The following is a 16,168-nucleotide window of genomic DNA, read 5'->3' as shown; positions in this document are numbered from 1 at the left end:
GGACAACTGCCAGGTCTCACTCAAGTTCTATGTTTGCTAGCCGTTGGGCTTCATCCTTAGTGGGGTCATGATTCAGAAGGAGAGGGAGGAGATGGGTTGTTGGATTGCCACCAGGACCCTGGAGATTCTGTGACCGGCAAACGGAGCGGATGCAACAAAGGAAGAGTTGGATGACAACGTACAGGATGAGCTGCACAGACCCCCCCACCCCCCCTCCCTTGTGCCGCCAGCAAGAGGTGAAGGGCCATTGTCGCTAGATATGATTTCAGGGATTCCAAGCCTAGGCCCATATTCACGTAACAGTAACTTGGCTACAGTAATAGCAGCACATAGTTGCATCCCATACATTTAGGCATTTGTATCATCACCATTACATAATCAATTGTGCGAACATAATATAGCCGCAATTTCATTCTTAGAGCAAATTGACCATTCATTTTAAGTATTTACGAATAGGTTACACAATCACCCCTGTGTGGCATAACTAATTGTCTATCTTTTATAGAGCAAGTTTGAAAACTGATTGTCTTTAAGGTAGCTGTCCATCCTGTATTCATACATCCTCTCACATCGCCTAATTAATTTCTTAAGTTTCCAAATTAAGTATGTCACATATAACACCATGATACCCAAAACCACTATCAGGACATGGGAGATAATTCTAAACCAGGGGTGCACCTGCACGTTTGCCCCCCAGTTCCATAAGTCCTCCCACCAGGTTGAATCGTTTATCTCGTCAATCTCATCTTGTAGCTTCTTCAACTGTTGTTCCAGATTGTAGTACACTACACCAGTGGCTTCTAGCTGCTGTCTCTCTTTACCCAAGCGTGTGGGCAATTGCGCAATAGTATATTTATTTTACTGGAGGTAATTTGTCAAACCCTCCTTAATACTTTCTGTCTTTCGTTTTTGTATGTCTAGCAACTCCATCTTCCCCACCCTGGTTGGTATTTGTGGGTTGAAACAAAACATACTGTTGTTCACCGGACAAGTCGGTTATGTCCATACTGGTACTCCTTCATTGTGGTGGTTAAGCAATATCTCCCCTTTCCCATATAGGCCACATGGGTTAGCCCTGACAATGCTTTCCTAGTCTGCATGGTGTAATTTACAGTGGCATTAAACCCACATTTTGATTCTGCCGTTTTATATAGGATGAGGACATATGACCACCAGGTTTTCCAGACTACACTCAGACAATGTTGTTCCAACTACCTCTTTTCCAATTTCCATAATGTAGGATAAAATATCATGGTATTCTATGTAATCTTTTCCCCTTATCACCCCTATATTTTCTACTTCATGTAATTGTATCCCTCACTTATCTCAGAATTACAGGTATTCCCAACACTACTCCAATACTCATAGATCCTGTATTTACACATTCCTGACCTTTCCATACCTTAAGTTTTCTGAGTTGGCACCTGATAATTTTATCATTTGTGTGACGAGCTAAGTCCTCCAACTGGGTGTAATTTATCCAAACTGGTACCTGTCCTGCATCAATTTGCCTCCAATTTTCCTTCGTTTGTTCTAACATCCACATTGCATTGTTAATGTGCTATTGCAAAGAATGGGTGACCCATTATATGCAGATAACCTGGCCGTCGTCAGTTGTATCATTGATTTGCAATGATTCCAGTGCATATCTTTGAGGATTGGGAATTGGTAGGATATTTTCACTAGCGCCGGTGTCAATCTTGACCTTGAGTGTATGTTTGCCATATTTCCTTCGGTACATGATGTTGATAGTGGCGAAAGCTTCTGTTGTTGGACTTCATCAACATGGTGTGTCAGGTTCACAATGTGGAACACCTGTTTGTCTTCTGTCTGAGAGCTGCTTCTCTCTGAGTCTTGTCTCCAGTCTTTTTCACTGTGGACCTCATGTATCAGCTTGGTTTTTGCAGGTCTCTGGTGCTTTCCTTGCTACTGTTGTCCTGGTTCTGCACCTGTCGTCTGTTTGTCTCTGTTCTGTGACTTCTGACTGTGTCTTTGGAGCCAGAATTCCTGCATAGGTGGGCCCAGTGTCCTTTTGCACCGCACGCCTTGCACATGTCACGAAATGCAGAGCAATTTCACCGTGAGTGGGACAGACTGCACTTACCACACAGTTTGCTTGCTCTTTTCAACCTGGTTATGGTGCCGATACTGTTGGCTGCTCCAAGTGCGTGCAGATGCTGTTGCCCAGCTACAACGGCTTCATATTTTCTGCCAACTTCCAGTGGCAATCACACAACAGAGAAGTGCTCCCTCCCCCAACAATGCCCCAGCAATTACCTTTGCACTGATTATAGCTTCTGATTTATCATGTGTAATATCATGGGAAATCTTTTCTATTCATTAATTGTCAAAACACTTGTCCTAAATCAGGAACTTTAATACACAATGGGGAGAACTTGAACATCTTTGCACCTGTCTGTGGGCACGAAATGAGCATTGGGGTAGCCGCAGAAGAGTGCTGGCTGCCAAATTGGAAACCAGCAATTTCCAAGTGTGCAGGGAACCAGTTGAAACAAGCATTCAGCTCCTTGAATATGCAAATTAGGGTTCTGATGCCAGTTGTAGGACCCCATTGCAAACTTGGTCCTACTAGGCCCTCAGCGGACTAACTTTAATGAGACAACTGGAGGTGGACTACAAAATGTCAAGAAACTTCTTTATAGTTTTATTTCTGTGGATGATTGGCTTGCTGGTTTCATGCAGTTGAGGCAAGAAGTGCTATTTGATTGGGCCTTGGGCGATTGTCTTCAGGCTCATGTTTGAATTGTGCTTTCCATTCTCCACTGGGAACTGGCACGACTCGATTTACTCCTCCAATAATTTTGCATTTGAATGATTATAAAAAGGTAGAATGCTGATAAAAGGAAAATAGAAAGAGAGAGTTTGAAAATAAAATGTTTCCTTAGTGAGTGGGTGGCACCTTTAGAAATCATATATTAAATGTGGGCGAAAGTGGGAGGTGAAATAAACAAAGCCCTCTGTTTACAGTATAACCATTTTAAAATCATTATTTATTCACAAATGAAAGGCAAAATACTGTAAAACTTAAGGGAGCAGATGTCGGTGTCATCAGACACTTCCCGGTGATGTTCTCCTGTGAAATTGCAATGGAGCGACAGCTGTGGCATGTGATGTGCTGAAAGTACGTCCAGCCACAACAGTATTTTTTACATCAGTGAAGATATCAATGTCTACGTTCATGTGAAATACAGATCTGGAGTGGCATTAGACCCTGTATTACATGCAAAGAAGAGTAAAACAAAGTTTCATCATTTGCACAAGGGTATCAAGTTAAATATGCAGAGATTGCTTTGAATTATGCAAGAGTTGGAGGAAGCTGAATATGAAGTGAGTCATGTTAAGCAGCATCTTAATTATATAATGGCAAAACTGTGTGGACTGGTGCATGAATTATCCATTGTCATATGTGAATTGCATGTCCATATACGCAGTCTTAGACGAAAAATGTATCAAACCTGGCTTGTTGCTGATAGAGGATACTTAGAGCATGATGCAACTGAACTAATATTTCCTCATTTCATTAATCAAGGGAGCAGCTGTTTCCTAATTGAATTGGCAGATCCACCCATATCACATCTAGAATAAGGAAATCCATGGCTGTGTTTATCATAATTCTAATTCCTGCTGAAGCACTCAAAACACAACCTCTATTTCATTGTACACCAATACTACAAAATTCTGCTTTCATTGTGAATGATTTTGATTTTAAATCAGTAAACCAAGGAAGTTTAAGAATAAAACATCAGCTTTTCATTATTTGGCATTCTTCTTTGATAAGCACATCTAGGTAAAACACATATCAATAAGAGAATTGAAGAAGCATCATGTACCAATTGTAGTTATAACAACAGTTACAAATAAACATTCATAACACTCATTGTGCAAAACTGTTCAAAATATCACTTTATATCTGTTGGAATTATGTTTGCTCACAATTAGTTATTGTTGGCTCTAACAGCACCACTGTATCATGATGCAGAATAATTATATCTGTCAAATCAACTAATATAATTAAGCAATAATGGACACATGTTTGCATTGTGCCAACGAACTAAGAATAGGTCACTTGTGTGAAGGGCAAAGTCACAAAATGAGTCCTTTAACTGACTCAACTATTTTAAATTCTCCACCAAGTACACATGCAAATATATTATTAATTTCATGATGGTTGTTTTCTTCCCATTTGTATCTTCCCTTTTTGATGTTATTGATTCCCTCTGGCTTTAGCATCTCGATGTATTTATAGTAAGAATATTTACAATGAAGCTCTAAGGCTAACAGAAGTGGCATACACCATAAAAGTATAACCTTGCAAAGAATATCTGAGTACGTCATGAAATGTATCGAAGAATTTTTGTCACTTTTCCCTACCTTTCTTCTTGAGAGAAATAACTGGAGATTTTACATTAAATGGTTTCAATCTTTGAGACCTGCCTCTGTTTATTGCCTGCTGTGGTAACACGCTGTTATGCAAGGGCATCATCAACTGTGCCAAGACATTCGAATATCTTTAAAGTCTAACATTCAGCCAGTCTAAATGCTGTCTGCTCCTCAAGTATGATAGCTAATTCTAGCTTAGGTGTCAGTCTCAGCTCAGTGGCAGCGTTAACCTGTGAGTCTGAAGGTTATAGGTTCAAACCCCACTAAAGAGACCTGAAACTAGGTTGACACTTCACTGCAGTATTGAAGGAGTGCTGCACTGTCAGAGGTGCTGTCTTTCAGATGAGTTCTTAACCAATGTTTACATCTCAGTTAGAGGTAAAAGATCCCATGGGACTATTTGAAGAAGATTAGGGGAGTATTTCTAGTGTCCTGACCAACACTTATCCATCAACCAACATCACTAAAATAAAATAACTGATCTGTACCTCACTGCTTTGTGGACCATCGTTGTGTGCAAATTAGCTCCTGCACTTCCCTACATTACAACAGTGATTACATTGCAGAATCGCCTCACTGGCTGTGAAGCACATTGGGATGTCCTGAGGTCATGAAAGGTGCTATTTGAATGCAGTTTCTTCTAAATTGGCAGAGTTTGATTTGTTAGGATTACTAGATTCAAACTATCAATTAGATTGAAATTTGAAGATTCTGAGAGATGCTTTGTCACTCCTAAGCCAGAAGGTACCACCATTATAGCTGAGGTTCCAATCTAATCCCTTGTGGTCTGTGAATAAAAGAAGTATAAGACAAGGGGATGACCTAAGAGTTGAAGAGAGAAAATGTTAAGAGCACATGTATAAGGGAGCCGAAAAATGGGGCCTAGTCTCCTGAATGCAATCTCAAAGCTTAAAAAAACAAGAATACTGATGTAAACAAACATGGCCGGCACAGATACGACATCTATGATGCTAAACATAATTCACGTGTCAATCTGGTCGTTTACTTAGAATTCAGTCTAATTGTCCTAATATATTATTTACAACTTGCACTTATGCTACTTCCTAATATACTAAAGGAAAAAAAGACTGAGCTGCTTTTGTTTTGTACAGTTCATTTTAATTCATTAATCGGAACTTCAATATTTTGTCTTCAGCACTTCATAAATTTATGTTGCGTCTTACTGCTTGTGTAAGAATATAAAATCATAACTAATGCTGAATAAATTAAAATGATGGACAGATGTAATTTAAGATTATTAAAACATGTACAAAGTGGGATTTAGTTTAATCCACATTTAGAAAAAGGTTATGCAGCAACTTGTAAATGCTGCCACATCCATCAGAGGCACTTTTGACTTACTGATTAGAGCAACCTTATATACAAAATGATTCATACTAATATTGTTATATCCAGTTATTAAAGGAAAGTTCTTATGTCCATTATGTTTTTTTATAAAATGTTTTCACAGATATCCTTCAGTTTATAGTTCTTCTCTTTCAATTAAGTACGAAACATGCACAACACTTAATTACTTCAGATTGCAAAATTCAACAATGGAACAAGTTGTTACGCATTATTAATGCCTTCCTTTTCCATGATAAATGTATCTTTATTGGTCACACTTCATGTGAAATAAAGGCTCAAAACAGAACTGGTACACGACATCCTCCTGTATGCTTGTGTCAAACACTTTGAGCTGAATTTTATCAGCCCATTGATGTCGTGGATCGCGGCGGGGAGGCCCGTAAAATGCTAGCGGGAGCAGCCCACCTCGACCCACGATGACGAGAACGCCCCACCAGATATTAGCGACGGCAGCGAGGCCTCAGTACGCATCCCCCCCCACCACCCACCCCCACCACTTGGCAGCGGGGTCTTCATTAAAACATTAAAATGAGGATAATAAACATTCAAATTAACTTACCTGCCGACAGCAGCCGTCCCACGCCAATTTTACAGCCTATCGGCTGCAACTCAAACGCCGTCGGAACTCCATTGGAATTCTAAGGTGAAACACTGGTGTGAAGGGGGAGGAATAAAATTATCAGAGCGGGGGGAGGGGTAGTGGGGAAACCACTTATTATTGGTTGCAGGGATGGTGGGAAGGGGTTGAGGGTCAAAGGGAACAAATTTCAGGGGCAAAGTTCAGGATATCAATAAAAGTTTTTTCTAGGGGAGAGGGCAATTTATATATAGATTACCGACTGGGGGCTGGGAGACGGGATTTAAAGTTGAATTAAAATTTAATTTTTATTTCAGGGAGACTGGGACCTTTAAAAATTTTAATGTCACTGAAGGGCTTGAAGCCCTTTAAAAATTGTGCCGGCGCCTGCATGGTGGCACCAGATGCCGTTGCCGGGGACGCAGTGGCCGCCCCGCCTGCTCCATTTAAATGAGTCCCCACGCATAATATAGCGGGGGCTCAGTGGCAGCACTTCTATGTCAGAAGGCTGCCGCTTTCAAAGCGCAGCACTACAAAGCACAGTGCACTGTTAATATTCAGCCCTTCATTATGGGAGGCAGTCACATCCTTAGGTTAAGTAGTACTTTAGAGGTGGTAGAGGATCAGGGGCATGAGGGTGTGATTGCGAATCAGGCAGCTATGGGGATCCAGGATGTAGTAATGGAGGAGCCTTGGCCCTTGCCTTTGTCCAACAAGTAAGAGTTACTTGCTGCCCGTGTGAATGAGAATAAGAACTGCAGGGGGATAGGCAAACTGACCATGGTACCATGGTGCAGGAGACCATTAAAGTGGAGAGTAAAAAGGAATGTGGTAGCGGTGGGGGATAGCATAGTCAGGGGAATAAACACTGTTCTCTGCAACCAAGACCAGAAGTTCTGAATATTGTATTTCCTGTCCATTGCCAGGGTTCCTGGACATACCCTCATGGCTGGAGAGGAACATGGAGTGAGAGGGGGAGGATTCAGTTGTCATGGTCCATGTAGGAACCAACAACATAGGTAGAACTAGGAATGAGGTTCTGCAGAGGGAGTTTGAGGAACTGGGTTCTAAATTGATAAGCAGAACCTCAAGGGTAATAATCTCTGGATTACAGTTTAAACCATGTGCGCATTGGCAGAGAGTAGCAGATTAGAGAATTAAATGTGTGGCTCAAAGAGTGGTGTGGGAAGAAGGGGTTTTAATTCTGGGGACAAAGTTGAGGCAATACAGCAATGTAGCTATTTGGGTAAAATCAAGCAGAGTAAATAGAAAGGAACAGAAAGCTTAGCAGTAACAATGCATCAGTGAATAAGGTCCATGCAGTGGTAAAAACATAAAGTTAAAGGTTCTTTATCTAAATGCACAAAGCATTTGTAACAAGATAGATGAACTATCGGCATAAATAAAGAGAAATGAGTTTGATCTAATCACATTAGAAACTTGGGGTGGAATCTTCTCATCTTAGTCCCTGCCGGAACGGTGGGATCATTTTCAGGTCTGGAACCCGACTCTCTGCACAGCGCGCCTGGCCGTTGCTCTGTCTCAGTGCAAACCAATTGTCATCTTGCCTCCGAGCTCCCCACCCAGTTGGGGATGGCAGATGAAATGAAATGACGTCCATTCTGTCAAAGGAAGGATTTTTAATTACAGGGACCACGGCATAGGTTACAACGGCTCACCAGCACTTGGATTTTTAAGGCTGCAGTAACCACAGGAATGGAGAGGAGACCTGGAAAGGCTACCCCTGATCTCTCACTCTTACCTGGAGGTCCTGCTGTGGGGTCAGAGTGGCTGCAGCGAGGTGGGCTCTCCCAAAGGTGGGAGGAAGAGAACAACATCTTCAACCAAGCAGGATGGAAGCCGCCGAGGAAGTCAGCAGCAGGCATTTGGTCCCCGAACCTGGCGACAAGGCAGCAAGAGCATCAAGGACCTCAAGAGGGCAGGAAAGGTGAGTGGCATAGCACTTTCAGGTACCATGCCCCACACTCAGACTTTCCCAGCATTTCTCCTGCATAGCACTCCTCAGACCAACACACTTTGAAGCTCCACTCATTCCTCTCTCTCCAGGCACGTCATATTCCCATCTGAGCAGTCAGCACTTAAACTCACTCTCAGCTTATTGCCTTCTCACACCTATGCCTCACAGTCCCCCCACAAATGGTACCCTTCCCTCCAGTCCATTTCCGCCATTATGAACTCTCACATCTCTCTGCTTTCAAATCCTTACAGAAGAGAGCACACAACGTGGCATGAGACAGAGAACCAGTTGTGGGGGGGGCGGGGGGGGGGTGGCGGGGGGATGGCCTCTAGTGACAAGCACCCTTGTCGGCTATTGCCAATGCGTTTCCACCTGCTCCACAGGGAAGCAGTTCTTGTTCCAGGATGCTGCCGATGACAGCAGTGACCTGCCATGACAGGCTGAACCTGCTGCTCAGACATGTCAAGAAAGTTGATCCTCTGTCTGTAGACCCTTTGTTTGTTGTTTCACCTCCTTCCAGCTGGATCTTGGTGTCCATCCTCTCTGTCCTGTGTTTGTGCATGTGCCTGAGGAGAATGCAGCTAGTGTTGCTCCTGCTGCTGCTGGTGCAGTTGGCAGAGGTGTAGACTCTGCTCTTGCCTCTCATCAGAGGTGGAAGGTGGAGCTACATAAGCTGCTCCCACGTTGTGTTGAAGGCTGGTATCAGGGAAGTGCAGCCGCAGGTGAGTGAAGTGCAAGACAAGTGAAGTACTTGCCAAGAAATTGGTAATCTGCTGTCAAGCAGTGAGAGCACTCTCTGAGAGAAGAAGCACTTTGAACAGCAATCTCTCAGTGGCCATGGCTGGATCTCGTCAGTGTAACTGATCAAAGCCTTCCCAGCTTGTCAGTTTCACTAAAGAAGCTCTTCCCGCTGTGCACTTGGTGGCCCTGGCAAGTTTCTGACAGATTAGGAAACAGATTCCCCAGCTGGGAAATCCAGGGTTTAGGGCTAAAGCAGCTCATAAGTAGCTTCTTAATAACCTCAGAAACTTCTTAATTACCTATCCGACAGATCCAAGGGAATTCACTACTTGTCTTCAAGGCCGCCCTGAGAAAAGCTGGAAGAGGGCGGAATTATGCTGGGATCCCAACCCAACATCAATGTCTGGGACTTTCTCACCGCACTTACGCCTGAGTCCCCCTCCAACAGGCTGTGAAAACTTTTTGTATGGTTTTAAGTGACCAAGGTTTGGTAATAAATATTCCAGCATATTTAACATTTCAAAAAGACAGGCAGAATGCAAAAGAAGAGTAGCTCTGATAATAAATGATGACATAAGGCTATTAGCAAGAACAGACCTTGGCTCAGAAGATCAAGAGGTAAAATCAGTATGGGGTGAGATAAGAAATAACAAGGTTCAGATAACACTGGTGGGGGTAGATTATAGGCCCCCAACAGTAGTTGTACTATTAGACAGAATATTAAGCAATAAATAATTGGAGTTTATAACAAAGGTATTGTAATAACAATGGGGGATTTTAATCTTCATCTAGCTTGGACAAATCAAATTGGCAAAGATAGTCTGGAATGTACTTTTGTGACCTAGAACAATAATTTATGGAACCAACTAGGAATAAAGCTATTTTAGAACTAATATTGTGTAATGAGGCAGGGTTAATTAGTCATCTTATAATAAAAGATCCTCTGGGAAACAGTGATCATAACATTTGAACTCCATATTAAGTTAGACAGCGACATACTTGAGTCCAAAACAAAATTCTTAAACCTAAACAAATCCAATTGCATAGGCATCAGGGGAGACCTGTCTAAGGTTAATTGGATAAATAGTCTAAAAAATAAGGTGGTAAATAAACAGTAAGAAACAATTAAAGGAATGATTCAAAATTTTCAACAAAGTTATGCTCCATTATGTGGCTTACTAGATACATTAAAGATTGTATTAAATTAAAAGAAGAGGCTTACGATATTACGAAGAATATTAATAAGCCTATAGATGTTGTACACATGGATTTCCAAAAGGCATTTGATAAGGTACCACATGAAAGGTTAATACTCAACATAGGGCTCATGGAGTTGACATAATTTTTGGCATAGATGGAGGATTGATTAACAGACAGAAAGCAGAGAGTAGGGATAAAGGGGGCATTTTCAAGTTGGAAGCCTGTAACTAGTGGATTGTCGCAAAAATCAGCGCTCGGGCCTCACCTATTTACAATCTATGTTAGTGATTTAGAATACGAGACCGAGAGTAATGTATCCAAGTTTTCTGGTGATACAAAGCTAGGTAGGGATGTAAGTTGTGAGGAAGACACAACAATGCTGCAAAGAGATATAGACAGGTTAAATGAGTGGGCAACAAGGTGTCAGCTGGGAAATTGTGAGGTTATCTACTTTGGTCATATGAATAGAAAAGTAGAATATTTTTTAAGGGCGTAGAACTTCAAAATTTTGATATTTAGAGAGACTTGGTGTACTTGTACAAGGAACACAGAAAGTTAGTATACAGGTACAACAAACAATTAGGAAGGTCAATGGCATGTTGGCCTTTATTGCAAGGGGACTGGAGTGTAAGAACAAGGAAGTCTTGCCACAATTGTACAGGGCTTTGGCAAGACCACACCTGGAGTTGTTATTTGTTGTCTTCATATCTAAGGAAGGATATACTTGCATTGGAGGCAGTACAGTGAAGGTTCACTAGATAGATTCCTGGGATGAAAGAGTTGTCCGATGATGAGAGGCTGAATAAATTCTCTGGAGTTTAGAAGAATGAGAGATGATCACGTACAAGGTTCTGAATGGGCTTAACAGGGCAGCCACTGAGCAGTTGTTTCCCCTGGCTAGGAAATCTAGAACATGGAGCACAGCCTCAGGATAAGGAGTCAATCATTTAGAACTGAGATAAGGAGAAATTTCGTCACTCAGAGGGTTGTGAATCTTTTGAATTCTGTACCCCAAACAGCTGTGAATTCTGCACCGTTGAGTATCTTCAAGGGTGAGATAGATAAATTATTGGTCTCTCAGGGAATCAAGGGTTATGGGGAATGGGTGAAAAAGTGGAGTTGAGGGAAAAGGTCAACCATGATCGTATTGAATGGCGGAGCAGGCTCGAGGGATCATATGGCATATGCTTGCTTCTATTTCTTATGTTCTTATGTTCTTAAGTTGCTGCTCACTCAAAATGGAAGATACTGTAAGTCAAATTTTCAAATTGAAGCTAATTCAATCATTTAGATAGTTTATATAATAATAATGTATCTGATGACATGAATTATTTTTTTAAAATCATTGTTGGAAGTAATTATCCAAAATATTTTGGTAAATTTAATCAGATTGATTCAAATAGTTTAGAACAGAAAGGCAGCGAGCAATGTTCCTAATAATTGCCTGATCCTCATGTTTAAAAATAAACTTATTGTATTTTTCCTGTATATAAAGTAAACTAAATAACATTACGTGAGAAGTAGAACTCATGAAATTTATTCAGCTGGCATAAATTATTATGAATGTCCCAGTCCTAGAATGCCAAATCTTCTAACGAAGACTCACCCTCTTAAATAGTTCTGCTAACGCGCCATATACCAATGCTTTGGTTTTCAAAAGGAAACAAGTTTTGCAGATTCTTCTTTGCAATTTTACATTCAATGAAACAATCCTTTGAATAAATTCTATTTATAGATTATTGAAGCATGCCAAATACTCCAATGGTAATCACTCCCCAAAACCTTGGCTGAGCATGCTCTGCTCAATTGAGATAGAATTCAACGTGTATTATTGCAGCACATAAAAAATATCATTTACCAGCCTGTATCATGCACTGTTTTTAAAACGTTATGTATGACTACAAAACACATCTTCTCTTGCTGACTGCTGCCACAGCCTGGTCGCTTTTCAAAGTACCAGCTTCTGTTTTTAAACCATGGAACCCTTTCTCTGTTCATTTTTAATGAAAATAATTATAGTGTAGGTCCATTATGTAAATGTTAAATGTTTATTCATACACCAGTGCACACAAATAATTAAATAACTAGATGTTATTTCTTATCTCTTCCATAAAGAATTCATGCCTCAAACCACTTTGACCTAATGAAGCTGATACCAGTCTTTTGTTTGTTATCAAAACAATATTATCAGCATAGAACCTTCCCAATGTTGCACATCTGTTCTGGATTATTCTTGCAATATTAAACTTTGCTTTATGAAAAAAAATAATCTCGAACACATCCAATCATATTAGAAATGTCTAATATTCAAGTAGTGAATGGAAACCCTAAGATCACAAATGACAACTGCACTTACATCACATAAAACTAGTTAAATTGTCAATTCTATTCGGCCTAACTGTACCAGTGTTTACCTTGATGGTAATACTCTGTCCTGGAAACTAAGGTATTCTTTAAGAGCATAAGAACAGGAGTTAGACATTCAGCCCCACCAATCTATTTCAACATTCAATCAGATCATGGCTACTTTGTACCTCAGCTCCATTTACCCACCTTTGATCCATATCCCTTGATACACTTTCCTAACAAAACTCTATTCATCTCAGTTTTGAAAAGTGCAATTGACCCAGCACCATCATTTTTTTGGGAACGAGTTCCAGATTTCCACTAACCTTTGTGTAAGAAAGTGCTACTTAATTCATTCCTAAATGGCTTAGCTCTAATTTTAAGATTATGCCCCCTTGTTCTAGAGGAAGTAGCTTCTCTGTATCTATCCTCGAAAATTCTTGTATCATTTTAAACACCTCAATTAGTTTACCCTTCAACTGTCTAAACTTCAGCAAATACAAGCAGAGTTTATTCAACCTACCCTCATATTTAACCCATTAAGCTTTCTGATGAGTCTGTTGTACCCTGTACTGAGGTGCAGTGCCCAAAACTTAATTCAGTATTCCACCTGAGGTCTCCCTGAAGGACAAACTTCTTCCCGTTTGTATTCCAACCCTCTCGGGATAAAGGGCAACATTCCATTATCTTTTTTGACTTCTTCTGGGTGGAATGGATTTGCAGTCTTCTAAAGGTTACAAAGACCAAAGTATAGTTTCAGAGTTTTTTCAACTTCTTAGTTCTTAGCTGAGATAATTTGCTGATTTTTATTCTTATGATGTACACTTGTAATGTTTTTAGATTCATCTTTGGCAATTTTCACCGTTTAAAATTTCCATGCATAATCAGGATGTACATGATTTTTTTGTCTAAGATCTTCTAGTGTTCAAAAAGTTAATATTTATATTTGATATGTTCAATTTTCCCGAATACCACGAACCATTATTGTATCCTTTTAATTTATAGTTTTGCTAGAAAACCACATTTGATTACTACAGTCTTTAATTACAATGTTTCTTGGTCCACTGATCATTATTAATCATGCTACTGATGCACAATCATTGCAAACTTAAAAAATATTCACACCTTCTGTTTCAACATGTTACACAGTCCAAGCTATTTATTTTCTGATATGTTTTCTGAACTTGTATTGCTGAGCTATAGACTTATATATTAAGTATATAGTTTAAAGAGCTAAAGCACTTCAGGTTTTTATATGCTCTTTTCCCTTGTTTTTCCTCTGGCACATGCGCTAACAACATCTAAACACTAGTTGGGTGCTAATGAAACTTCTGACACATTTGGTAGCCACTAACAACATACTCAACAGCTGCTGTGCAGAGTGAGTGAGCAACACAATTTCTATACCCCTAGATAGCTCATCATTTTATTATTCATCATCTTATCTTTAATTAAATGCTATTCTTGCTGAATACAATTTCAAAGCTTTATAGAAGCTTTGCTTTATTCTTTCCTGCAGTTGCCATGCTGATAAAGGACTATTAGGTTTAATGTTAGTACGACTTAACAATTTTCTAGGGTTTTTAAGTTTTAAGTAAACTTCGGACTGAGTGAATTATCGGTGAAAAACTACAGCTTCCCATTAAATTAATGTTCAGATTTTGGCTCAATATTAGTTGTTCCAGAAACAAAGTCAATTGAACTTGAAAGCTAGCTTGTTAATTTGCTAATTTTATTCTATATTATAAAATGACAGAGAAACTAAGACCAGCAGTTTTAAGCTGTTTTTATCAATACAAAGTTATGTATAACTTTATAAAACTGCCAAACTAGTACAGTGTTATGTGTTTGTGAAAAAGGCAGTATGATGTTCCACTAGCCTGAACTGACTAACCCTGGTTCCGTGACATATATTAGGAGATAAAATCTTCCTGAAAGCTGTTTCTAAGAGAATGCTATCAGATTTCCCTGCTGATTATTCCTTGTTCATGCTGTCACCAGGAGCTTTTCACTTTCACCTCTCATTCCTTTGCAGTTCATCTAGTAATTAGGATGAAATAAATTTAGAACAGGCAGCAACTGAACAGATGAGATGTTGGCAAGTTGCATTCATTTCATACTGCTGTTGACAGGCAGCCTACTAATGCTAACAAATTGGAGGATTAAGGAAGAGAGGTGAAAATAACAACGAATCTGTATATAAATTAAGCATAGTTGCTATTCAGTTAACAACAAAATAGCAAATCATTAAACACAAGCCCTGTCCTAAAACGGTTGGAATCTTGCATTCATGACAGGTGGTCCTAGGTGATTTGGAGAACTTGGAAAAGCACTAAAGTAAGGAGTGATTCAGCTAAAGAATCTTAAATAATACAATGACATGTAATTACATTTTGCTGCATATTACTAGTATTTCCAAGCCACCCTGCATAATATTTGATCACAGCAATCTATTGATATTTTGAGTTATTGCAAGTAATTAATGTGTGCAGCATCTTTCTTTTGCTTCATTAACCCAAAAAGTACTGTGAAAAATTACTAATAAATAGCAATGCAATGATTTAAATCTCACCCAGCACACAAATACATTTATGTAATTATCACTATAAATATATACTGAATTTTATTTTACCAACTAGATAAACAAGTAAAGTTTAAACTGTCAGTGATCAAATAACTTTCTGCAATAAGCTTAACATAAGCAAAATACCAGTGTCTTGTTTCCATTCTTGCAGAGTGGGCCCCGAAAAACTCCCTTGATGTTTCTGAAATGGCCATTGCTAAGGTGTGTGGAGCTGATGACAATATAGTAGCACGCCATATGATGCTGTAGCTCCCATGCACACAGTGCATACTGTTCGAGTGGACTGCAAACGAGAAGCCTCCTGATGATCTGAGTTGGGAACACACACCACTCAATGAATGCCGCTCCTCTTTTTTCTTGTTTCACACTGGTACATCAGCATAAGCAAATGAGGCATTAGCTAGTCAGCTTTTCCGTCTACTGCTGATTCGTCCTGCTTAAAGCAGTGTGCCCAATCTCTTTGCATCTCTGCTGCACGAATGAGTGTTCTAAACCTCAGTCTCTCACAGGCATAATATTATACACCACAAAGAGCTGCTGGTCCATTGCACTGGGCCAATGGCAGAAAGCCACTAGCCTAATACTGAAAGCTGTCTGAGAAGTACATATGTCACATGCTGCTTCTACACATTACTGACTCAGCCTCACAGAGTCTGCACATGGCAAGCTTCGTCCAACCAGCATACAGCTGCAACAGCATTCATAAGAATGATTGCGAGATCAGTGCAGTTAAAAGAGTTTCATATAGATCAAGGCAAGAACATATCTGAAGTAACGTTTGACTGCTGCCAACACACTACAAAACACATTTGACAGCCCATTAGTAGTTCATTGTTTTACCTTAAATCACTCTATTTGACATTATTATTCACATCACAATCACATTAACACATTCAGGTCTGACAGACAGTATAATATTTGAGGGAGGGATGCACAGTTCAGGATGCTTATTTCTAAATATTCAGCTCTCGAG

The 16,168-nt window shown here is 39.9% G+C and overlaps 1 protein-coding gene across 1 annotated transcript in view; it reads right to left on the bottom strand.

Annotated features, from left to right (window-relative positions):
* The window catches only part of znf804a (zinc finger protein 804A), a 353,950-nt gene extending 338,518 nt beyond the window's left edge, over positions 1–15,432 (bottom strand). Inside the window, exon 1 of the mRNA XM_068036278.1 lies at positions 15,322–15,432. Coding sequence (XP_067892379.1) covers positions 15,322–15,432 — 111 coding nt within the window. The remainder of the gene's footprint in view (positions 1–15,321) is intronic.
* Between the last annotated feature and the right edge of the window lie 736 nt (positions 15,433–16,168).

This window comes from Heterodontus francisci, chromosome 7 (assembly GCF_036365525.1).
Source record: "Heterodontus francisci isolate sHetFra1 chromosome 7, sHetFra1.hap1, whole genome shotgun sequence".
Taxonomy (NCBI): domain Eukaryota; kingdom Metazoa; phylum Chordata; class Chondrichthyes; order Heterodontiformes; family Heterodontidae; genus Heterodontus; species Heterodontus francisci.
The sequence above is the reverse complement of the archived record's forward strand: the minus strand, read 5'-3'. Positions and strand labels throughout refer to the sequence as shown.